Below are 25,936 nucleotides of genomic sequence, written 5' to 3'. Positions count from 1 at the left end.
TGAAGAGTGACATGCGCGGTTGTGGTGGTGTGTGAGATGGCAGAGCAGAGTGTGGTGGTGTGACGTGACATGTCAGAGTGTGGTGGTGTGATATGAAACGAAAGAGTGTGGTGTGTTTTGTATCACGTGACATGCCAGAGTGTGCTGGTGTGACATGACATACCCGAGTGTGCTGGTGTAACGTGACATGCCAGAGTGGGGTGGTGTGACGTGACATGCCAGGGTGTGGTTGTGTGACGTAACATTGCAGATTTTGATGGAGTGGCATGACATGTCAGATTGCGGTGGTGTGACATGACATGCCAGAATATGGTGGTGTGACGTGACATGCCAGAGTTTGCTGGTGTGATGTGACATGCCAGAGTGTGGTTGTGTGACTTGACATGCCATGGTGTGGTGTTGTGATGTAACATTGCAGATTTTGGTGGTGTGACGTGACATCTCAGATTGCGGTGGTGTGACATGACATGCCAGAATATGGTGGAGTGTAGTGGAGTGCCCAGAGTGTGGTGTTGTGACGTGACATGCCAGAGAATATAGGTGTGACACGACATTCTAGAGTGTGGCATGTCAAATGACAACGTGACAAGCCAGAGTGTGGTTGTGTGAGGTAACATGTCAGAGTGTGGTGGTGTGAAGTGACATGCCAGCGTGTGGTGGTGTGATGTGAGATGGCAGAGTACGGTGTCAGAGTGTGCTGGTGTAACGTGACATGCCAGAGTGTAGTGGAGTGCCCAGAGTGTGGTGTTGTGACGTGACATGCCAGAGTACGGTGGTGTGACACGACAATCTAGAAGTGTGGCATGTCACAACACAACGTGACAAGCGAGAGTGTGGTTGTTTGAGGTAACATGTCAGAGTGTGGTGGTGTGAAGTGACATGCCAGCGTGTGGTGGTGTGATGTGACATGATAGCGTCTGGTTGTGTGACGTGATATGCCAGAGTGTGGCGGTGTGACGTCACATGCCAGAGTGTGGTGGTGTGACGTGAAATGCAAGAGTGTGGTGGTTTGATACAACATGGCAGAGTATGGTGGTGTGACCCAGAGTGTGGTGGCGTGAAGTGACATGCCAGAGTGTGCTTGTGTGACCTGCCAGAGTGACGTGACATGCCAGAATGTGCTGGTGTGACCCAGAGTGTGGTGGTGTGACGAGACATGCCAGAGTTACATGACCTGCCAGAGTGTGCTGGTGTGATGTGACATGTCAGAGTGTGGTTGTGTGAGGTGACGTGTAAGAGTGTGGTGGTGTGACGTGAAATGTCAGTGTGGTGGTCTGACGTGACATGAGTACATGACTCCAACGGGACATGCCATAGTATGGTGGTGTGACGTGACATGTCAGAGTGTGGTGGTGTGATGTGAAACGAAAGAGTGTGGTGTGTTTGTATCACGTGACATGCCAGAGTGTGGTGGTGTGACGTGACATGGCAGAGTGTGGTGGTATGACTTGACATGTCAGAGTGTGCTGGTGTAACATGACATGCCAGAGTGTGGTGGTGTGACATGACATACCCGAGTGTGCTGGTGTAACGTGACATGCCAGAGTGGGGTGGTGTGACGTGACATGCCAGGGTGTGGTTGTGTGACGTAACATTGCAGATTTTGGTGGAGTGGCATGACATGTCAGATTGCGGTGGTGTGACATGACATGCCAGAATATGGTGGTGTGACGTGACATGCCAGAGTTTGCTGGTGTGATGTGACATGCCAGAGTGTGGTTGTGTGACGTGACATGCCATGGTGTGGTGTTGTGATGTAACATTGCAGATTTTGGTGGTGTGACGTGGCATGCCAGAGTACGGTGGTGTGACACGACATTCTAGAGTGTGGCATGTCAAATGACAACGTGACAAGCCAGAGTGTGGTTGTGTAAGGTAACATGTCAGAGTGTGGTGGTGTGAAGTGACATGCCAGCGTGTGGTGGTGTGATGTGAGATGGCAGAGTATGGTGGTGTGACGTGACATGTCAGAGTGTGCTGGTGTAACGTGACATGCCAGAGTGTAGTGGAGTGCCCAGAGTGTGGTGTTGTGATGTGACATGCCAGAGTACGGTGGTGTGACACGACATTCTAGAGTGTGGCATGTCAAATGACAACGTGACAAGCCAGAGTGTGGTTGTGTGAGGTAACATGTCAGAGTGTGGTGGTGTGAAGTGACATGCCAGCGTGTGGTGGTGTGATGTGAGATGGCAGAGTATGGTGGTGTGACGTGACATGTCAGAGTGTGCTGGTGTAACGTGACATGCCAGAGTGTAGTGGAGTGCCCAGAGTGTGGTGTTGTGACGTGACATGCCAGAGTACGGTGGTGTGACACGACAATCTAGAAGTGTGGCATGTCACAACACAACGTGACAAGCGAGAGTGTGGTTGTGTGAGGTAACATGTCAGAGTGTGGTGGTGTGAAATGACATGCCAGCGTGTGGTGGTGTGATGTGAGATGGCAGAGTATGGTGGTGTGACGTGACATGTCAGAGTGTGCTGGTGTAACGTGACATGCCAGAGTGTAGTGGAGTGCCCAGAGTGTGGTGTTGTGACGTGACATGCCAGAGTACGGTGGTGTGACACGACAATCTAGAAGTGTGGCATGTCACATCACAACGTGACAAGCGAGACTGTGGTTGTGTGAGGTAACATGTCAGAGTGTGGTGGTGTGAAGTGACATGCCAGCGTGTGGTGGTGTGATGTGAGATGGCAGAGTATGGTGGTGTGACGTGACATGTCAGAGTGTGCTGGTGTAACGTGACATGCCAGAGTGTAGTGGAGTGCCCAGAGTGTGGTGTTGTGACGTGACATGCCAGAGTACGGTGGTGTGACACGACAATCTAGAAGTGTGGCATGTCACATCACAACGTGACAAGCGAGAGTGTGGTTGTGTGAGGTAACGTGTCAGACAGTGGTGGTGTGTTGTGACATGATAGCGTCTGGTTGTGTGACGTGATATGCCAGAGTGTGGCGGTGTGACGTGAAATGCAAGAGTGTGGTGGTTTGATACAACATGGCAGAGTATGGTGGTGTGACCCAGAGTGTGGTGGCGTGAAGTGACATGCCAGAGTGTGCTTGTGTGACCTGCCAGAGTGACGTGACATGCCAGAATGTGCTGGGGTGACCCAGAGTGTGGTGGTGTGATGTGACATGCCAGGGTGTGGTTGTGTGACGTGACATGCCAGAGTGTCCTGGTGCAACGTGACATGGCAGAGTATGGTGGTGTGACGTGACATGTCAGATTGCGGTGGTGTGAGGTGACATGGCAGAGTGTTGTGGTGTGACATGACATGCCAGAGTGTCCTGGTGCAACGTGACATGGCAGAGTATGGTGTTGTGACGTGAAATTCATGATTGTGCTGGTGTCATGAAACATGGCAGAGAGTGGTGGTGTGACGTGACATGCCAGAGTGTTGTGGTGTTACATGCCAGAGTGACGTGACATGTCAGAGTGTGGTGGTGTGATGTGGCTTGCCAGAGTATGGTGGTGTGACACGACAATTTGAGTGTGGCATGTCACATCACAACGTGACAAGCCAGAGTGTTGTTGTGTGAGGTAACGTGTCAGAGTGTGGTGGTGTGAAGTGCCATGCCGGCGTGTGGTGGTGTGATGTGAAATTACAAATTTTGGTGTGGTTGTGTGACGTGACATGCCAGAGTGTGGTGGTTTGACATGACATGCCAGATTGTGCTGGTGAGACGTGACATGCAGAGTGTGGTGGTGTGATGTGAAATGACAGAGTGTGGTGGTGTGACGTGACATTGCAAAGTTTAGTGGTGTGGCGTGACAGGCCAGAGAGTGGTGGTGTGACGTGACATGCCAGAACAAGATGTGGTTGTGTGACGTGACATGCTAGAGTATGGTGGTGTGACGAGACATGCCAGAGTTACATGACCTGCCAGAGTGTGCTGGTGTGATGTGACATGTCAGAGAGTGGTTGTGTGAGGTGACGTGTGAGAGTGTGGTGGTGTGAAGTGCCATGCCGGCGCATGGTGGTGTGATGTGAAATGACAAAGTGTGGTGTGGTTGTGTGACGTGATATGCCAGAGTGTGGTGGTTTGACATTACATGCCAGAGTGTGCTGGTGTGACGTGACATGGCAGAGTGTGGTGGTGTGATGTGAAACGACAGAGTGTGGTGTGTTTGTGTCACGTGACATGCCAGAGTGTGGTGGTGTAACATGACATGTCAGAGTGTGCTGGTGTGACGTGACATGGCAGAGTGTGGTGGTGTGATGTGAAACGACAGAGTGTGGTGTGTTTGTGTCACGTGACATGCCAGAGTGTGCTGGTGTAACGTGACAGGCCAGAGTGTAGTGGAGTGCCCAGAGTGTGGTGGTGTGACGTGACATGCCAGGGTGTGGTTGTGTGACGTGACATGCCAGAGTGTGGTGGTGTGACGTGACATTGCAAAGTTTAGTGGTGTGGTGTGACGTGACATGCCAGAGTCAGATGTGGTTGTGTGACGTGACATGCCATAGTTTGGTGGTGTGACGTGACATGTCAGAGTGTGGTGGTGTGATGTGGCATGCCAGAGTATGGTGGTGTGACACGACAATTTGAGTGTGGCATGTCACATCACAACGTGACAAGCCAGAGTCTGGTTGTGTGAGGTAACATGTCAGAGTGTGGTGGTGTGAAGTAACATGCCAGCATGTGTATGGCGGTAGAATGGTTTCAAAAAGCGTGCGCACCTATCAACTGATCGTGTCACTTGCGCCTGCTTTGACGCCTGTGCAGCAAGCCGCGCCTGACGTGTAATGTAATTTCCTCATTGACTTATAATGGCCTCCCGTTCACGCGCACGTTCACGCGTGATGACTGCTTCACGCCAGTAATCGCACGCAAGTAGTGACTACGCGTAACATTTATGCGTCTTTTTGCAAACGCACGTGTCAATGCTCGTATGAAGATGATTGAAATTTTTTTTCACGCGCGTACGCGGAAATGACGTGCGCAAACTCTGTCACACGTAACAAGAAGCTGCGTACATATGAAGCAGCGTGCACACGTCTGTCTTTCACTGTTTGACAAATGTTGTTAGGCGTTCACACGTACGTGCGGTCGCAGACTCTGAAGCTTCGCACCCGGAAGTTGATCTGCACCGTGCGCACCAGTCCGCGTACATGAACGCCTTGCGTAGTTGTTCTGTGTTCCATTTTCATCCAGTACACTCTAAGAAATGAAATGTTGATATTACTTAACTAGGTTATGTCAACCGGTCCCACAAAACTGTGTTAATTAAACAGGAAAAGCAAATCACTATTAATGTGAACAACACATATTAAGTCAATCTAACTTAATATTCTTACTTTAAAGCTACATGACATTATTATATTGCATGAACACGACAATATTATGTTGGATTCACTGACACCAGTACAACAATTAAATTAACAAAAATAAACATTATTAATGTGGTAGGTTTGTGTTAATGCAACACCCTAGTTGTACTGGCTAAATCAACAAGTTAAATAAATACAATTTAAATTGCTTTATTTTACTTGAGCCTTTATTATACTCTCTGGAAAAAACATTAGGAAACAGTGGGACTATAACACATAACATGTGTATAATGGTGGAATATGAGAATGTAATTTGTTTGTCTACAGTATACACACATATTCACATTCACAAAAAGTGAAAATATACATAGGAAATAAAAATAAAGAGTACAGGTACATCATGTTACTCTTAGCCCCACACCTGATTAAATCCACATTTGTTGAACCACCTAAGTTTTATAGATAACTTAAACATTTGGTTAACTACAAACTGGTCAACCTAGAGGTTCAGTTTACTGAAAATGTCAAAAAACTCAAAGTCGTCCATATAAAAACATAGGGACATCCTTAAACCATCACATACTGGTTTACATTTGAAGATACATTTGTATGATTATCGACAAGCTTCTCAACTATATCTTTACGATCAAGTAACTGCTGTAGAGACTTTAGTAAGGGAACATACTGAAATGTTTTGTTGGACTTTGCCTCCAGTACATACTCAACAGCTGCCACAACCTTAAACTTTTCCACCCTTAGCAATAGCTTTTACCAATGGATTACTAGTAGAAATGGCAACACTGAGTTCGTTAATTATGAGCTGGTCAACCTCGAGGTAATGTTTACTGAAAATTTCAAAAGCTGTGCTTTGTGATATAGGCAGCGCTGCTGAGGTCAAAACAGTCTCTAACTGTGCACTGTGGATGCCTCCTATTCTTATGTGATTTGTAAGTAGAATATATATTAGTCTGAAAAGTACAATCTTGAAACACACAAGTTACTGTTTCATAATGCTTCAGATGGTTGTTGATGTGAGAAAAATACTCTCAACTAGATGGTATTTCGCTTCCAGGACACAAAAGGCATGTACAAACTCTTAGTTCTGCACTTCTAGTACCTAACACCTTTACATGACATCGACTCAAATGAGTTTTAAGTATATTCCATGTTTTGAATGAGCATGGACATTCATAGTATGTACATGGATGGGTGTCTCTGACCGTAATGATAATGTTTCAATTTGTAGTGTTTTAATAACTGGTACCTTGTGGATACAGTCTCAGAGCACTGTTTGCACCTCCACATTCATAGTATGTGATGGATATAACTGTCTCTGACCATCATGACCATGCTTCAGTCTGAGTGTCAGATAAGATTTACTGCAGGCTACCTTACTTTTACTCTTTATGTATTCCAACTCAATCACTTGTGCAACAATGTACCAAAGGCAAAAATGTCAAATAACACAATTACAGACCAACAAAAACAATGTCTTGAAACTTCAGTCCAGCATCAGCCCACAGTCCCAAAGCGCTGGCTTTTTCTCGCGTAGGGATCAACAGAGATCCGATCCAAGTCCAGTTCTTATCTATAGTCTTGATGGCACTTTACTTATGCAGTTTGTTTTTGAGGACTTGCACCTTAGTGGAGAGCTTGTTCCCATCCAATCCCATCACCACTTTTTGAAGAAACTCAAAAGTGTATCGCAGGTCCTTGGGATAACTCAAGTTTAAACAGTAGATCAAGCCAAACAGGGCTGCGAAGCCATTTGCCACATCTCTGAGGTCTTGCAGCACCGAACATCCTTCAACAAGGATGCCAACATCGTCGAGTGGATCTGTTGCCTCTGCTCCCTCTCGTTGCACAGCGTAGATGCCCAGAACCACTTTCTCCATTTCTGTCTCTGCAACTACATCAACATCCTCAAAATGGCAGAAAGAAACAATTTTAATCAAACATATGTATTATTAATGTATATATTCCATTAATTTTTTCCAGTTTCTTTAAAGAATAAGACTGGTAAATTGTGTTTGTTGAACAATTAATCTACATTACCCTATTAGGAAGTACTTGTTTGGGTCACAGAGATCTGTTGCAATTTGGTTTGCAGAAACAGCTTCAAAAATGAATAATAAAGGAATATCTACGAGTTTCATGGTTGTTGTTTTCTTAACAGGAGTGATTGTTATTATTAGCCTGCAGTGTCTTTTCTAAATTCTATACTTGTAACCATATACTATATATTCATATATATTCAAAATGTGTCCATTAAATGTCTGCTATCTTTGGAAAAGTTGTTGCTGAATTGTCATATTTACACATTATATCACAAGATAATTTGAATGTAAGCTATCCAGACAGGTTTCCAAATATTAACATGACAGTGTTTAAAAAGCTGCATTTTTTTATATTAATTAGCAATATTAAATGCTATGGTTGATTAACAGTGTCACAACTCACCATGTACTTCTTAACAAGGTTGTCAGGCTCTTCATTTAAGTAGACGCATAATGCTTTCAGTATGCATTCCCGTCTTACTTCAATGCTTGGATTCTGTGGGAGACCAAAAACAGAACTTTTACCAACTCTTTTTAAAATAACTATAGTTTTAGATTTTTAACTTTTAATATTAAAGTGACATAAACAGAGGATATTGAATAATGAAATATAATTAGAAATTGTGTTAATGATGCTCATAAGTTCATTTTGTTATAATACTACATTTGATTATGATCTGGGTCTAAAGCATATCTGAACTCGATTAAAAATGAAACGAGGTTAAACAGCTTTTTTATGTTAAGAGTTCAACTCCGAGTCCGGGTTTGAGTGAAAAACACACACCTGGTCCATGGCAACCATGATCAGGTTAATTCTGCGTCCTGCTGCCCCTCCCTTCTTTTTGAAAACCTTCATCAGTTGGCTGGAGTAATGATCCAGTTGAGCCATAAAGGTTGACAGCAGGGGAACTGTGGTAATACGGGTGAACTCTGAATTTACCTGAAACAGATTGAGTCTCTCAAATGATCTCATGTCACTTTCAACTAACTTCTGAGGTGGTGGGTTAATGGTTTGCATTTATGCTAATATACTGTGCATTGTAATGCGGACAGGTTGACCACATGCATTGTATTTTCTTCATTCACTTGGTTCAAAAGAACACTGACATACTTGAGTCTATTTCTTTTCCTTCTTTTTTTTCCAAAACGAAGAGCTTATTGTTTAATAAATGTACAACCATTTAAAAAGAAACAAAACAAAACAAAAACATGAACATTACCTGATTCTCACAAAACAGGGCTGGCCATCTGTCTTTAAACTCTGCTATGAAGGGCATATCTTCAATTACTTCTCGTCTTCTATGGGCGAAGGTTTTCTCCATTTTAATGTTGATTAGCTGATGGTTGTTCTTCTTCTTCACCTCTAATGTAAGTGCCTCCCTTTCCTTTTTGAGGCTTTCTTTGGTTTCGCCTGCTGGGTAATCAGGACAGAAGTTGACCTCTGCTTTCTTTGGTTTCTTCTCCTGGTTTTGACTTTGACCCACGGCACCTCCTTTTCTTTGGCGGCATTTATGCTCAACTCTGGGCAGCCAATGTTCCTCAGTCTTGTACGGTAGTTTGCCATTTTATACTTCAAACTAATTTTCCATCCATAGAAGCCAGTAACTGATCCCTGCTCCTTTAAACAAGGATACTTTGTTATCAGTGCCTGGGCCACATCATCGAACTCTGAACTTGAAGGATAAACTTTGTATTTAACAATTTCTGATGCCAAACCGTCAAGTTTATCCGACTTTAGTTTGGGACTTGGACTCAAACGAGAACCACTGTTCAGAAAGGCTTGGTTGGCCCTTTCCAACTGAATCTGTACCTCATAATTAAACTGAGGTATCTGGAAATTTTGGGGCCATGGCTGTGACCTAAAAGAAGAACCTGAAGATGTAGATTCGGGGGAGGAAAGTATATCTGTGTCTGATGCTGTGGACAAATAACTGTCATCTAACCATCGTAAAACAGGTTGACATGTGGTTGTGTCCAACTCATCTGTTAAGTAAATGACTTTAACAGTGCTCTTGTCTTTGATTTCTGAGATCTCTGTCAAGTTCACAAACTCATTGTCAAATTCAATGTCTCTGTACTGCAGTCTGAACCTTCCAGGCAAGCTGAATTGTCTTTTAATAGCTTCTTTCAGAGCCTCTACTGAATCCGGCATCCCATTGGGCAGAGTTAGTTTTGCTGCGTTGTCCGCTCCAAGTACAACTCTCAGTGATGCAGCCATCTTGTGTTTATTCTGAAAAACAAATACAAAATACAAAATAATTTTCTCACATAAATCTCACTGGCCTTTGCATAATGAATTTTAGCATTGCAACACTTTATTTTGGAGTAACTGAGTTTTAATAACTGACAAAACATTTTACCATATTTCATCTCAAGAAATTACCTGTCAGATGTACAAATCTTTTTAAAGTAACCATTCGTACGGATCCAACTCTGTAGTCAGCCAGAGGACACGGATCAGAGAGCTCCTTCAGCTCAACCACTGCAAACTGTGTTGTTGGGTGCAACTCAAAAGCTCGATAGTGGTCTCTGTACCATGAGGTCAGTTTCTTAATGATGAGACTCAAATCCTTTCTTATAATGCACAGCTGAATTATTTCTGAAAATTCAGGCAGACCACCACATGATCCATGCACAACTATCATACCTTTTTTGTACCTTATGCCATTAACAGTGACACTTTGAGCAAGGTTTACAGTAGTGATTTCAGGGTATTTCCGGGCAATTGTGCTCACAACATCCTCATTGAGGACATCAATGGGGACCTCTGAGATTTGAACAACATCCAAGGACAAGTTTTCATTGTCAGGACAAAGCATATAATGGGCAATCATTAACTGATGCTTTGTTGCCAATGACAAAGTTACATTCCTGAAGTTATTTATATGCCTAACAACCTGCTTAAAAAAGCTATGTTTGGCTTCAAAGCGCATGGTCCATAATGACACAAGGGGACCAAAACATTTGATCATTTCTGGATAGTGTTCGAGAAAATGATGTTTGGGCAACAACCTTTGATCTGGAAACAGTTCCTGATAAAGTTTTGGATGATCTGATATTTTGCACTCCAATTATGCAATTGATTCTAGACTGTGAACAGGTGCAACGACCAATTCTGCAATATCCTTTAAATCCAAAATCACCTGCCAAGAAGGTTCCTCATTGGGAACAATTTCTCCTACAATGAAAGGGAGTAAACGAAGCAGACACCAATTTTCGTGTGCGTTGCCACCTACTGTGTGTTTCCTCTGTAAAGTTTTTGGTAAGAAATGTGGCCAGTTTGTTTTATCTCCCCCTTTGTAAGGAAAAGAATGGATAAGATTATTGAGGTGTTCAAGAGTGAACAACTTTTTAGATATAAGCACCTGAATGCACCGTGCTAACTTGACGGGAACTATGCCCTCAAATAGGTCGTGGACAATATCTGGGGGATAACCCGTTGTCACATTAAAGTGAGAAAGACTGTTGGTTAAAATGCAAGACTTTCTTACCCCAAAGCATCTTATCCCCTTCTCTTGAGCTGTTCTGATGTGAAGCTGGTGAACTTCCTTGCTATGCGCTCAAAAAATCCTGTTTTTACTTCCTGCGTCTGGATGTCTGGAAGCTGAGCTGTACAGAATCGACAGAAATATTGTCCTGAAAAACTCTCTACAAATCCAGCTAGCCCATGTGCTCCTAGATTATCAGCAACAACACACTGTATTGTGCCCTTGATAAAAACTCCAAGATGTGGAATATATAGGCCTTGCTGTTCAAGAATCACTACATCACGCAAAAGAGGTTCAAATATCTTTTCATAGCCAAAAGTTTTGACATAATCACTTTTGCATAACAGTGCCAAGTAGATTGAAGAAAGGGAAGAGCTGCAACCAGGAGGTAAGTTACCTAAAGTCCAGTACACTGCACAAAGTTTGTGTTTCTTACGTGATGTTCCCAATGGATTGCAAACCTCAAAGTCGTCGATATAAAAACATAGGGAAATCCTTAAATCTTTACCAAAAAAAGGATTTTTTTTGTGATGCTCATCATCCTGAAAGGACACATCCTGAGGTCAAAATGAAATGTAACTCCTCAAGCAAGCCATCAATTGCTGAACATGGCACATGTGAAAAAACCTCTAATTTCAAAAGAACAGTTGCCAATTTTTGAATGATTGTTTCTTGCAAGTTCTCATTTGGTGTGTCAGTTTCAATCAAATTATGACAGTCTAAGTCTGAAGCAGTTTCTCCAAGATCACCTGGATGGTCTTCAGATGCATATTCATCACCATTTACATTACCACATTTCACTACTTCAACTTTAAAGTCTTTAACTGTGCAATGTGGATGCTGTAGTGGGAGACTACCATCCTTATCCGTCAAATTATTCCACAATCAGGCCCAGTAAATCCACTTGAAGGTTAAAATCCAAATTAAAGGAAAAACAGCCCAGATTTTAGATCCAACTCAGAGGAGAAATCCACTCAGAACCTTAGTTCAGAGCAGAGGTGAAACTGCTCAGAACCCAAGTCCAAAAATCACTCCAGAGACTAAGTCCAAAAATTTACTCCAGAGCCTAAGTCCAAATCAGAGGCGAGGCAACAGGTCTTCAGTCAAAAAGGTGTTTATTCCAAGAGAAGTTATAAATCCATCCAGGGCACAAAAGGCATGTAAAAACTCCCAGTTCTGCACTTCTAGTACCTAACACCTTTACATGACATCGACTCAAATGAGTTTTAAGAGCATTCCATGTTTTGAATGAGCATGGACATTCATAGTATGTGCATGGATATGAGTGTCTCTGACCGTAATGATAATGTTTCAATTTGTAGTGTTTTAATAACTGGTACCTCGTAGCTACAGTCTCAGAGCACTGTTTGCACCTCCACATTCAGAGCCTACAAAGAAGAGAGACAGTGATTAGTAATCTCTTCAGATGTTAGGATTAGAACTGCTTATAAAACAGATATGGAACATATTAGTAAATAGCAGTTAGATAATGTTACATTGAGCCTCTCTGAGTCAACTGCACCCGACCTGTATATTTTTACCAAAAGCAATTCATTGATGTAAATTATGAAAACGGGGCACACAAAAATTACACCTTTAGTATCACTCTAGGATTATTTATTAGATTTAAAAATGTGATATGAAATTTCAAATATTAATTTTTTAAAAGTGATCAAGTCCACCAGACCTCCTCCTGCTTTCTGTTCAATATTTAGGGACACAGTATAAACTGGAACAAAAGAAAATCATCTGGCCATTTAAGAATTCAAGAAATAACAGCTTTGCACTTGACAATAGCACAAATATTTCAATGGCACACAGCAAACTCGCTTATTTGGAAAAAATGTCAGAAAAAAAACATTTCCATCCCCAATATTGCAACCCTTTGGGAGAGAAGAACTTTAAAAACATAGATGTTTAACCCTTGAGGCACCTTTAAAATGAACATACAAGTTTTAACCGCGGGACCCAAAATGGTCCCTCATAAAAGTGTACTAAAAATGTCATATATAAAAACTTTTAGTTCACTTTTATCGCATCAAATCTTTTCAACAACTTCAGATCTAACCATAGATATAAAGTTTTTATGATTTTGTTATGTTTTTCTATGTTTTTATGCCCTTTTAATCATAAAAACACCAGAGTTTTCTCAATAAGAAAAACAGAAAATTTTAATATTTCCAAAAATAAGGTTCAAAGTGGAATATTTAGTATGAGGTTATTAGAGCCTTGACTAGGGCCATAATTGATAACAACATAGCTTTTGATGCATTATTATTTTTGGAGTAATGAGAGTTTATTCAACAAACTAACAAATTTTAACCTCGGGACCCAAAATGGTCCTTCATTAAATTGTAATAAAAATGTCATATATAAAAATAATTTTTTTTACTTTCACCGCATCAGATCTTTTCAACAACTTCAGACCTAACCGTAGATATAAAGTTTTTTATATTTTTTAATGTTTTTTTATGTTTTCATGCCCTTTTTGTCATAAAACACCTGATTTTTATCAATGAGAAAAACACAAAATATGAATATTTTCCCAAAACAAGGTTCAAAGTGGAATATTTAGTATGAGGTTATTAGAGCCTTGACTAGGTCCATAATTGATAACATTGATTTTGATGCATTATTATTTTTGGAGCAATGACAGTTTTTTATACAAACTTACAAGTTTTAACCTTGGGACCCAAAATGGTCCCTCATTAAATGGTCATAAAAATGTCAAATATAAATATTTTTTTTTCACTTTCACTGCATCAAATCTTTTCAACAACTTCAGACCTAACCATAGATATAAAGTCTTTTATATTTTTTTCATTTTTTTATGCCCTTTTTGTCATAAAACACCTGATTTTATCAATGAGAAAAACAAAAAATACGAATATTTTCCAAAAATAATGTGCAAAGTGGAATATTTAGGATGAGGTTATTAGAGCCTTGACTAGGTCCATAATTGATAACAACATTGATTTTGATGCATTATTATTTTTGGAGCAATGACAGTTTTTTATACAAACTTACAAGTTTTAACCTCGGGACCCAAAATGGTCCCTCATTAAATTGTAATAAAAATGTCATATATAAATATTTTTTTTCACTTTCACTGCATCAAATCTTTTCAACAACTTCAGACCTAACCATAGATATAAAGTTTTTTATATTTTTATTCTTTTTTTCATATTTTTATGCCCTTTTTGTCATAAAACACCTGATTTTATCAATGAGAAAAACACAAAATATGAATATTGTCCAAAAATAAAGTACAAAGTGGAATATTTAGGATGAGCTCATTAGAGCCTTGACTGGGTCAATAATTGATAACAACACTGATTTGGATACATTATTATTTTTGGTCTAGGTGGTCCAAAGCCCCTTTGCATCTGTTGTAATCCAGGATGATCTGAGGTTTTGGTTTTCCAGATTCCTGGACTTGTGGCTCCCGATGTCTTGACTTCAAGACAAGAACATTCTTGTCTTGACTTCAAGACAAGAACATTCTTGCCTTTCTTCAGGACATAAGAAACAGCAGTCCTGTTGCGGATGAATGCAAACACAGAGTAAAGCACCTCTCTGTGTCTGATGTTGAGCAGCTGCAGGGGGAGCTCAGGTTTATTGGACCTAAGTGTCCCCACCAGGGCCATCCTCCTCTTCTGTAACTCATCAGCGAGAGGAAAAGATGTGAAAAAAAATGTTGGTGGTGACTGTGTGGCCCTCAAGCTCATCACAGGGTTCGTACACATTTTTCAAGGTCAAATTCAAGCACTTTTCAAGCACTTTTAAGGGTCATTTTCAAATTTTTCCAGCACCATATCGCTGGGGTAAAATACATGATCTACAGGAATTATAATACACTCATTTTAATTTTTTTTTTTCACTTTTTATCACAATTATGTACACTGTGTTATGCTGTAAACTTCTAAAATTATGTTTCATAATAGCAAAAAGTTTAGAAATTAAAGGAGAACACAAAGTTTTATCCAAAAAAATGGAAGCCACTTGGCGTTCTTCAGACACACTCGCACCGAGACAGAGACCTGAGAGCACCCTGTAATTTTCTTTTTTGACATAAATTTGTATGTTTCAAAATGCAGTGTTGGGAGTAACGCATTACAAAAGTAATGCAATTACTGTAATGCATTACTTTTTGCTGTAACGCAGTAATGTAAGGCATTACAAAAAAAAATATTTTACTTGGTACAAATCCCAGTAACGCATGTTACAATGCATTTTAAACCCAAAATTAAGTGGTGTGTTTTTATACAAATTCGCCAACAGCTTCCTGTTAGTGCTGGAGAACTATTGATTGAGGAGAAGACGACTGCAGCAGCAGACAAGTTGGACTCAACACTCGCAAGATGGACATACGCTCATTATTTTCAGTTCCTCAGAGACAAGGATGTGAAGAACATTATAGCTACGTGCACTTTGTGTGCAAAACCAAAAGATCTCTCTACCTCGCGAAACAACACAAGTAATTTAACGAAACATCTAGAGCGGTGCCACACTAACATTAAGCTAGTAACCAAAAGAAAGCAAACTGAGGATGAGAGCGGAGAAAAAACCAAGCAGCAAAAACATTCTCCTGTTCTGCGATGCTTGAACCTCAAGGAGTAAGGAGACTGTGGCAGAGTATGTTGTCGAAGATATGCTGCCACTTTCAACAGTGGATTCTCCGTCTTTTAGAAAAATTGTGAGCAAGATCCCCGTCCAGGCTAGCAATAACAAGGTAATGTTAAGCTATCATTGCCTCAACAGGTTAGTGCTGCTGGGCTACTGACTATAATATATCAGCCAATAGAACAGCGACATAACGTCAATCTGTTTCACATCAGTCTGTATTCAGATAAAACATACAAAAACTTCATAAACATTAGCTAAAGGGCCTTACAATGTAGGCTAATCTTACTTTATTAGAAGTAAGTCATGAAAATGGGAGAAAAGTGAACATTTCCTTTTCACACTTAAAGCTCTTACGTATGTCAGTGCCTGGTGTGACGTTACAGAGTCAAACTCAACAGTCAGTTTCTGACTCTGGCACTTTCAGCTCTGGTGCATCAAATTCGACCTTCTCTTCAGCCATCCTTCTCTATTGCTACCAGTCTGCATGTGTAACGACACACGGACAATCAGGCGCTAACTTAACGAGGTCACTTAACGTGATTAATGGTGTGTTAATTATTATTTAGCGTGTTATGGTTTAGCTAACGTTAGCAGTTAACATAAAGTGTTAACGTGCAGTGTTGGCCTAAGTTACTCAAAAAGTCTTAACTTACATTTCTTGTGACTGGAGAGCGCAGGCTCTCCATTTGCACAAATCTGCCAATCTTTTTTGCAGACCTTGCATGACACCACTCTTTGATTCGGTCCTTATCTTAACCATAGTTTGTAGTTATCATTTTCAAGCCAACGCTTGTTAAAACAACAGCCTCCCGGCATTTTGTCATCTCCTGCTGTCTCTCTCCGAAAGGGGCGGGGTCACACACAGACCGGCAGGTCGCGGAGAGGAGCAGAGAGGCTCAGCGGAGCCCAGGAGGAAACATCTCCACATACGGTTCTCTTACTGATTTTATTTCTCCTTGTTATAAGCAAACTATCCAGTCTGATCCCAATTTTGTGAAAGACAGAGTATATGACAGTAGCATAGACATAATGTCAAGCCCTTTCAAGCACTTAAACTAAAATCCAAGCACTTTTCAGACCTTGAAAACACAACATTGAAATTCAAGCACTTTCACGGATTTCAAGCACCCGTACGCACCCTGTCATCAGTGAGTTGAAGTACCACCTGCATCCCTTGGTTCTGCTCTCTAGGTGTTGAGGCAGGCTTTCCTGTATACACTTGGAGCCTCCAAGCATACGTGGTCAGCATGTCACAGAAAGTCCAAATCTTCAACCCATACTTTGCAGGTTTGGAGGGCATATACTGTCTGAATGAACAGCGGCCCCTAAAAGGGACCAGCTGTTCATCAGTGCATATGTCCCTCCCTGGGTTAAACAGCTCAGGGAGGCCGGTGCTCCATATCTGCTCCACAGGTCCTTGATAAAGGCCAGTTTGTCTCTTCTGCAGCGGTCTGGCCGGGACAGTCTGTCATCGAACCACACGGCTGATCTGCAAAAATCTCTTCTGGGACATTGTTGCAACAAAAATTGCACATCCCTTCTCATTGTCTCATTGTCTCATTGGTTGACTCATGCTGTGACCTGAACATGCCTGCTAATATCAGCAGCCCCAGGTAGGCCTGCAGCTCCTCCTCAATCAAATCTATCCATTCATTTACTGACCTCCTCCCTGCACGTTGTGAAGTGCAGAATTAGCTGCAGGATGTCCTCAGAGAAAAAAAGGTCAAATGCAGTCTCAGTGCTGCTGATTCTGGCAAGTGCGTAGTACGTCAGCCGTGCAGTCAAGATAGGAGGGGGAAAGAACGGCAGAGACTCTTTATGTGTGGGAGACCACAGGAGTTTCCCATGTTTGGTTCTCCATGGAGAAGTGTCATCCTCCATTGCCTCTTCACCCTCTTCTTCCTCCTCCTCCTCCACCACCTCTTCATCCTCGTCCTCCTCCAACGACCTCCAAGGACCTCCAAGGGCTCCAAGGACCCCTCTGTGCCTGGCAGGAGTTCCTCCCCTGATCCCTCCTGGTTTTCAGATGAATCCTCACTGCTGGTAACATCTACCTCAGTAACATACTGCTCACTCTCACTGCAAGACTGCAGCAAGAGCCTCCTCTAGTTTCTCTTCATGGCTGGCTGCTGGAGAAATGACCAGCCAGACAAGGCTGCAAACTATTCTCACAGACTTCAAACATGCACCTGTGTAAACATGCTGTACCACACATCCAACAGGAGAGGTGGCTCTCTGCTGATCAACAAACAGCAAAAGCAAAAAGCAAACGGCTCATTTGGCCTTTGATTATTCAAATTTCACACACACACACGCAGACACACACACACACACACACAAACACATACACACACACACACATACACACTCTTTTATATCACTTCCATGAACCAAGACAATTTTTATGGTGTTCAGTGTTTTTATTGCCATGCATTTTGCAGAGTAAGAGAACCAGGCCTCCATTGAAACTGTATGTGATAAAGCTCTGCTGCCCCTGGGGGCTTGAGGGGGGTCATCAGACCTAAAACCTGTTTTCCCTGTATTTTGAAGGCAGAGGCTTAGATTTATTAGGTATTCATGGGAAAAGCATTATAATATGTCAGGAATACAGTATATCAAAAATATGTGGTTATAATGGGAGTCAATGTGTCCAAATCGGGCCTTAGGTGAAAGAGTGTAGGTAAACATGCGAATCTCCTAATCTATACACCTTACAATAGAGGTGATCATGGAATTTTAAAAGTATTAATAAAAAACTAATCCTGGCCAAGTTTCATATAATTAGCATTTAAACTGACCGAGATATTGAGAATTAAAGACGTAAAAAAAGCAGAGTGTACACGTTTGGTACCCTAAGGTGCCTCAAGGGTTAACACAAAGCAGCATCACCACCCCATAGTGATAAGAAAACAGTTCGATCATTTTATGTATATGCACTAAATGTAAACATGAAAGCACATGTGTAACAAATATGAACTAGCTTACAGCCTGTCACATCCCTTGACAATGGAGCTTGCTAAGAGTGACTGCCAACAGCCAATCATCTAACAGCCTAACATATCCCTGGACATATGCTACGAGTGACAGGCAAACAGCGAATCATTTAACAACTGTGTAGCTCGATTGCAGAACCATCTCCACGTGTGTTTGTTGACAATAGAACAGGTTAAGTGAGAATATGAGGCTGAAAGAGGCAATTATAAACCAAGAGCCGATAATAAAAACACATTAGCAAGAAAGTGTGTGTGTGTGCCTGCGTGCGTGCGTTTTAAGCTAGCAATGACCGTTTTTCAAACTCTCAAAATGTACAACCGAGGGCATTAAACACTGAGAACACTTATCGTCGGTTGACACAACATACAGTTTCACACTGTATTATGAAAAACATCACACTGCAGCCGTGTTGGGAAAAAAAGCCGACAAAGACACATTAGCAAGAAACTGTGTGTGTGTGCGTGCGTGCGTTTTAAGCTAGCATTGGCGAAGTTAGCAATGACCGTTTTCCAAACTTTTTCAAAATGGACAACCGAGGGCATTAAAAACTGAAAACACCTACCGTCGGTTGACACAACACAGTTTCATACTGTATCAGGGAAACATTAGTACTTACCAATTTTTTCAAGGATGACGGCTTCCAACTGAGCACATGGCGCGCAAGTGTCGGCGGTTGCTTTGCTCCGTGGTTACTGCGCATGTCTGAGAATGCGTCGTAGAGTATCTTTGCGTGCATGTATGATTTAAGTGAGGTGGTTATGTTCGTTTGAATCTTCTGTGTTTTGTAGCCTTGAAATGTAAAAACTTAATAGTTATAGTAAATTTACCACAACAAAGTTACACAATATGAACAACATCACTATTTCATTTCTTAGAGTGTAGATGGTGCAATCGATCCAATGCGAGATACAGACATATAGGCTTTTGCATGACATGATTAATTTTAACCCCGGAGTGAGGGGACAGCCTTCCATTCCGACACACCCTTCCATTGCGAAACAGCCCCACTCCGAAACACCGCTGTTCCGAAATTGGTTTTCAAGTTTACATTACTTCCTACATCAAAAACTGCCGTCTGCTCACCAGCCGCACTCACACAACTCATTGCTTTTTATTGCTAATAGGCCTTTGTCACTATCTTCATTTATCATGTAGTATATTTTCGCTTGCAGCAAACACATTTAAACGTTTGTCTAATCTTTTTACACGCACTATCCGTGGTGCTGGAATCCCCACTTCCAGCCGGACTCGCACAATTTTGAAATAAACTGTGGCCCATGGGTGCGATCTGCCGGGGGATGACCCCTCTTCTCGTCCGTTTTAACATAACTTGTCTTTGTGGAAGGTTAACAATGTATGAGTGGATTGAGCAGTGCTGCTCAGTTTTTGTTGTTGTTGTTGTTTGTTTGTTTTTTAAAGCAGAGGAGAAGACGACATGCTGACCCACAACCCAGTCGCCCTGCAGACTTTTTGATTATTTATTTTTTTACAGTGGGACTATTTTATTAGATAATAGGCTACCTATATATTTTTGATTCAATAAAAACTACATGAAATTGAATCATCTCTTATAGCCATAGAGGGGATTATCATGACCACGGGCCCCTGCATACACACGCAAACTGTGCGCACTTAAAGGCTGTTACATTATTACATTAAATATAATAATGTCTGCAAACGTAATACACCTCAAACACCTACTAATAATACTGACCGTGCGTGCAAAATCCAGCAGCTGACCCTCCGCTCCACTGTCACACAACGGATCCCTCTCTATTGTAATTGTTTGCCCGAAAAATAATTTCCATGAAGAAAACATCGCCTGATATTTAAATTTAAATTCCCATTGACAATACAAATCTCAGGAAATCTGGATGTATTGCTCATTTGTACACACAACACTTATCAGTCTACAGGCAAGAATCAAGAATCTAAAGGTTTATTAATTCAATAAATTTCAAATTCGCTTTATTGCCATGAATGCCACAATATTGCTAAAGCAATAAAGAACTAACGAAAAGCACAGTACCGTTATACTTACTGTGTGTTTATGTGAAATAATAATACTAATAATAATAACTTTGAACATTATCAGTTAAGTTATCAGTCTGTGATGTTAATAACAAAATGCAAACATTACAGACTTCAAACCATTTTTCTAAAAGTCTCTGTATTTTAATTGACAATATTTTTTATATAAATTACAAAAAAGGAATAGAAAATATGATTTGTTTTACCTATTTCGGCCATAAGCGGTCATATTGACCGCACATCATTTCGCGGGATTTCATTCATTGTCTCTCTTGTCTCTGACCTGGCTTTCATCTACGCTGACGTATATGACGTGTGTTTCGATAACCAAGAAAGTGCTTGGAGACCGTAAAGGGCATTTAAAACAATATTTATTCACAGAAATTATAGAATGGGGTCTGGGGGGAAGGGGTCCGTTATTGTGGTGACTTGGTAACACCGATTCTCCACGACCACCGCTGGTCTTCCACTTGCACACCGTCCTCTGCCGGGCGCAGACTCAGGAGCTGTGGGGGAAACGAGATGGCAGTCACTGCACTTTTAAACCCAATACATGCACACCACTTCATTTACGTCCTAAGATCGTTGCTCACACGATGGGGCAGAGTATCAGCTGTTCACCGTCACCTCGGGCCAACATCACTCTCGTCATTGGCACCACTGCTGTCACACCGTCCTTGGGCGCCGGCCTCTTACGCTGTCATGTGGGGAGGGGGGGAAGACTTCAGTCACTGTACTTTTACACACATTCACAATAACTTTCCACGACCAGGGATCACTACTCGCACAATGGAGGCAGAGTAGGGATGTAACGTATTGGTAATACCACGATATCGTGATAACAAAAGTGTCTCAATATTATTGTGAACATGTAGGGTATGAAATGACGGCAAATACTGTAGATTTTGATCTCATTACATCCCTAGGGCAGAGTATAAACTCACATTTCAATTAGTCCGACAGTCAATGCCGGTCTGCTGGCGACAGCTGTCATTCTCTTTCTCCGTGGATCTCACACTCCTCTTCCTCTGTCTGCTCGCTGCAGGTGTAACTGGGTTGGTCTGCAGGCCCCGCCCACTCTGCTGTGTTCGGGTGTAGAATCAGACACTGGCAACTCTTGTCAAACCCTGGTTTAGCCCTGTATCAACAATACACCTGACGTGAAAGAGGACAAGCTTGGTGTAGGTATATAAAATGGTGAAAACCAGACACAACGTTACAGGCAACACTATTTTTTTAAGCTCTCAAAACTCAGTTCTACAGGTGCTTTTCACCAGTGTGACATGTGTCTGAGTGGATCTGTTGTTAAACTATCCTTTTAGTTTCTCAATTGCTGATTAGGAATGGTTGATGGTGTGGGTGTGACAGATGAGTATGTGTGTGTGGAAGGTATATGAAAGTTGTGTGGTTCTGTAACAGAGAATAAAAAGCAGTTATCAGAACAGCAGGTACACTATACAGTAACAGGAATGGTAAACAACCAATAGAAATAAGAATGAATCATTCAGCTTAATTAACAACAGCCAATATACAACAATAATACAAGCACATGTAGGAGAGTTCTAACTATTAGCACCTAATAAGCATTAACGAGCTAACTGATTAGCAGCACTAACAATATACATTTTCCACCTGCTGCATCAACCCACTCTGCGGAGGCTCTTTTCGACAGCAGGGAGCGCAGTTCTGGTGCTTAATACCTTATTATCTTGTCTAGTCTTATCTCAGAATGAGTTTTATGAACCCTGTTAAAAGGTTGAGTCTTGAGTTTTTTGCCCAAAATAAACGCTAGACTTTTAAAAATGAAACCCATCTTAATCATCACCTGGCTTCTAGTTCTGTGTGGTGGTGGCTGTGTAGCCCTCCCGTAAGCCCCACTAGCTGTTTCTGATGCTGCTGAGTGCTAGGCATGGATCTATTATAACAATACATCCATGGTGCTAGCACGTCTCTCTCTCTCAGCAGCAGCAGTCAGGACGGCAAAGAAAAAGAAATATAGCCTGAGTGAAGCGCTGGAGCCGCGGGCCGATTCCCGTCACTGACAACTAAAGCCTAGACTGTAGACTGTTGTGGTGGTGAGCTAACTCGATGCTAACTTTGGCTAGCGGTAGGGGTTAGCATTTGCCGCTAATAACGTCTTTGCAGCTGACCACAACGGCAACATAACACCGGAGGCTCCCGGTGTTGGTGACGGAGGCACCAGCGCTTCTCTCGGACTGTGTTTCCTTACCTTTGTGGTCCTGGTAACTGCTGCTGTCAGGGGCAGGAGGCTAACATTACACAGTTGAGCCCGACAGGAGGGGCCCAGTTTCAATGTTTTGTTTACAAACTGTAACAAGCAATACTCCAGACTCTACTTTTAAACTTACACAACACAAATGACCACAAATGGCCTATGTCACGTCACAACACCACACCCTGGCATGTCACGTCGCACAACCACACCCTGGCATGTCACATCACACCACCACACTCTGGCATGTCACGTCACTCTGCCAGGTCACACAAGCACACTCTGGCATGTCACTTCATGCCACCACACTCTGTCATGTCACGTCACATCACCACACTCTAGGTCACACCACCACACTCTTGCATGTCATTTCACACGACCACACTCTGGCATGTCATATAACTCTGGCATGTCACACATGTACACTCAGGCCTGTCATGACACACCACCAAACTCTGCAATGTCACGTCACACCACCACACTCTGGCATGTCACGTCGCACAACCACACCCTGGCATGCATCTTCTTCTTCTTTTGAATTTCCGGCAGGCAAAGTATGGCTCACTGCTGCCTCCCCTGGTTGGTAAAAATGAAAAGGCCAACTACGTGAGGCGTTCATGTACGCGAACTGGTGTGCGTGCTGCAGATCAACTTCCGGCTGCGAAGCATCAGAGTCGGCGAACGCACGTACGTGTGAACGCCTAACAACATTTGTCAAACAGTGACAGACAGACGTTCACACGCTGCTTCATACGTACGCAGCTTTTTGTTACGAGTGAAATACAATATGCACGTAACAACGCACGCACGCACGCACGCATAACAAAATAATCATGCGTGCGTGCGTTGCTGCGTGTCTCTCTAATTGTATTGACATCGATTTACCACCATAGCGTGTGGTGTGTTTGTATCACGTGACACGTGAGTGTGGTGGTGTGACGTGACATGGCAGAGTGTGCTGGTGTAACGTGACATGCCAGAGTGTGGTGGTGGGACATGACATACCCGAGTGTGCTGGTGTAACGTGACATGCCAGAGTGTGGTGGTGTGGCCTGACATGCCAGGGTGTGGTTGTGTAACGTGACATTGCAGAGTGTGTTGGTATGACTTGACATGTCAGAGTATGCTGGTGGAATGTGACAAACCAGAGTGTGATGGAGTGCCCAGAGTGTGGTGGTCTGACGTGACATGCCAGGGTGTGGTTGTGCGACATGACATGCCAGAGTGTGGTGGTGTGACGTGACATTGCAGAGTTTGGTGGTGTGTCATGACAGGCCTGAGTGTACATGTGTGACATACCAGAGTTATATGACATGCCAGAGTGTGGTCGTGTGAAATGACATGCAAGAGTGTGGTGGTGTGACCTAGAGTGTGGTGATGTGACGTGACATGACAGAGTGTGGTGGCGTGAAGTGACATGCCAGAGTGTGCTTGTGTGACCTGGCAGAGTGATGTGACATGCCAGAGTGTGCTGGTGTGACCCAGAGTGTGGTGGTGTGATGTGACATGCCAGGGTGTGGTTGTGCGACGTGACATGCCAGGGTGTGGTGTTGTGACGTGACATTGCAGAGTTTGGTGGTGTGGCGTGACATGTCAGATTGCGGTGGTGTGAGGTGACATGGCAGAGTGTTGTGGTGTGACATGACATGCCAGAGTGTCCTGGTGCAACGTGACATGGCAGAGTATGGTGGTGTGACATGACATTCATGATTGTGCTGGTGTCATGAAACATGGCAGAGTGTGGTGGTGTGATGTGGCATGCCAGAGTATGGTGGTGTGATGTGGCATGCCAGAGTATGGTGGTGTGACACGACAATCTAGAGCAGGGGTACTCAAATACAAATCTTAAAGGGCCACAAAGATTTTTTTCAATGACTCAAAGGTCCATGTATTGAGGTCGGTCAGGCCACATGCAATAATACTGTAATATTCAAAACAAAATGTCCTTTTCATTCTAAACAACAAAATATGAACTAAAATAAAATGTAATTTCCATTTTAACATAAATTAAAATACATAGTTTGAAATACACTTTTTGTTTGCCTTCAAACATTGTGTCCATCACTTCAGTCATGCATTATTTTATTTCATTGTGACATAGATGTGACAAGCATCCTGCTTGCAGCTTGATATCGTTAGCCTCATAGAATAATTGCCTAAGTCATTTTTTGGCCAAATTGTGATATCTGCCTAACTTTACTCTCCTACCACTGCTGCATCATCCTGCCTTTCTGCCTATGTCCTTACATACACAAAAATGGCAGAAACATGAGAAAGAGGGCTCGGCTGTCCACAAGTGAAGCATTAGCTCTTCTCTTTGATTCGTTTTTATCTGGTAAGAGTTCATATTTATTCAATATCCAGTGACAAACTTTCAGTGTGGACAATGGACCATCAATGCTTTCTTCTGTGCCCCCAGACAAAAGCAAGTACAATGTATTATAAAACTAAATTACAGATGCACAACTTTGCTTGCTTCAACCTGAGTAACAAAGATGGGTATTGTTATGCTTGGGAGGAGCATGAAGGCTCCCTCAGCAGTGAGGTTTTTGCCCATCTGCAGTCCAAACACTTTGAATCAATCCTAGAGGCCAACGGAAACATCGAGAAAGTCATTGTCTGGAGTGATGGCTGTGGATATCAAAATCGGTGTGGTACCATTAGCAACACCTACCTTCATCTGGCCATGAAGCATGGTGTCGCCATTGAACAAAAGTTTGTGGTTGCAGGGCACATACAAATGGAGTGTGACTCCATGCATAGCCTCATTGAATGGCGCATCATCAAAAATATTCACACTCCACGTGATTACATTGTCATCTTTGAGACTGCATGAATGCATCCATCCCCATACAATGACTCAGCTATACCACAATGACTTCATGAAGTTATCTGGGGCCTATGTCATCAATATTCGACCAGGTAAAAAAGTTGGTGACCCCACAGTCCATGACCTCCGGGCTCTCCAGTACTTGGCTGATGGTCGAATCCGGTACAAGTTGGATTTTGAGTCTGACTGACCTGCCTCAGCGAATCAGCATCTCCGAAGAACCATCCCAGAGGAAGACTTTACTGCTCAAAGCTTGCTCCTTTATGTATATGGAGCCGTAAAGGAGCTCAATGAGAGTTCTCATTTCAGTCTCGTTGTCGTCTTTTTTGGTCTCAAACATTTCTCATTTGTTTCTCCTAAAATTCCTTAGGATCAATAGGTGAGACTTGAGACTTTACCACTTAAACCTT

General features: G+C 42.4%; 1 protein-coding gene and 1 long non-coding RNA gene across 4 annotated transcripts; both read right to left on the bottom strand.

Moving 5' to 3' along the window:
• Positions 1-5,472: 5,472 nt before the first annotated feature.
• On the bottom strand, positions 5,473-11,358 carry LOC115595175 (uncharacterized). The gene is made up of 5 exons (XM_030439336.1): positions 9,708-11,358; positions 8,545-9,554; positions 8,109-8,264; positions 7,728-7,820; positions 5,473-7,189 (listed from the first exon to the last, which is right to left on the bottom strand). Exons 2-5 carry the CDS (start codon positions 8,644-8,646, stop codon positions 6,875-6,877), a joined length of 666 nt encoding a protein of 221 aa, XP_030295196.1. The 5' UTR covers positions 8,647-9,554; positions 9,708-11,358; the 3' UTR covers positions 5,473-6,874.
• A 9,458-nt stretch (positions 11,359-20,816) lies between these two features.
• LOC115595271 (uncharacterized) lies at positions 20,817-22,848 on the bottom strand. Of its 3 annotated transcripts, none has more exons than XR_003986672.1 (3): positions 22,833-22,848; positions 21,408-21,618; positions 20,817-21,160 (listed from the first exon to the last, which is right to left on the bottom strand). It is a non-coding gene; the product is annotated as an uncharacterized LOC115595271 (long non-coding RNA). The 3 variants fall into 3 exon arrangements; XR_003986671.1 differs by lacking the exon at positions 22,833-22,848 and adding an exon at positions 22,694-22,797; XR_003986670.1 differs by lacking the exon at positions 22,833-22,848 and adding an exon at positions 21,738-21,798.
• Between the last annotated feature and the right edge of the window lie 3,088 nt (positions 22,849-25,936).

The sequence above is a fragment of the Sparus aurata genome, chromosome 14, assembly GCF_900880675.1.
Source record: "Sparus aurata chromosome 14, fSpaAur1.1, whole genome shotgun sequence".
Classification (NCBI taxonomy): domain Eukaryota; kingdom Metazoa; phylum Chordata; class Actinopteri; order Spariformes; family Sparidae; genus Sparus; species Sparus aurata.
The sequence above is the reverse complement of the archived record's forward strand: the minus strand, read 5'-3'. Positions and strand labels throughout refer to the sequence as shown.

Coding starts and splice junctions, on each gene's coding strand:
- LOC115595175 (XM_030439336.1), bottom strand. CDS start 8,646: ATGGAGAAAACCTTCGCCCATAGAAGACGAGAAGTAATTGAAGATATG. Junction 7,821..8,108: donor TCATGGTTGCCATGGACCAG/GTGTGTGTTTTT, acceptor GGTCTCCCACAG/AATCCAAGCATTGAAGTAAG. Junction 7,190..7,727: donor ACCTTGTTAAGAAGTACATG/GTGAGTTGTGAC, acceptor TGCCATTTTGAG/GATGTTGATGTAGTTGCAGA.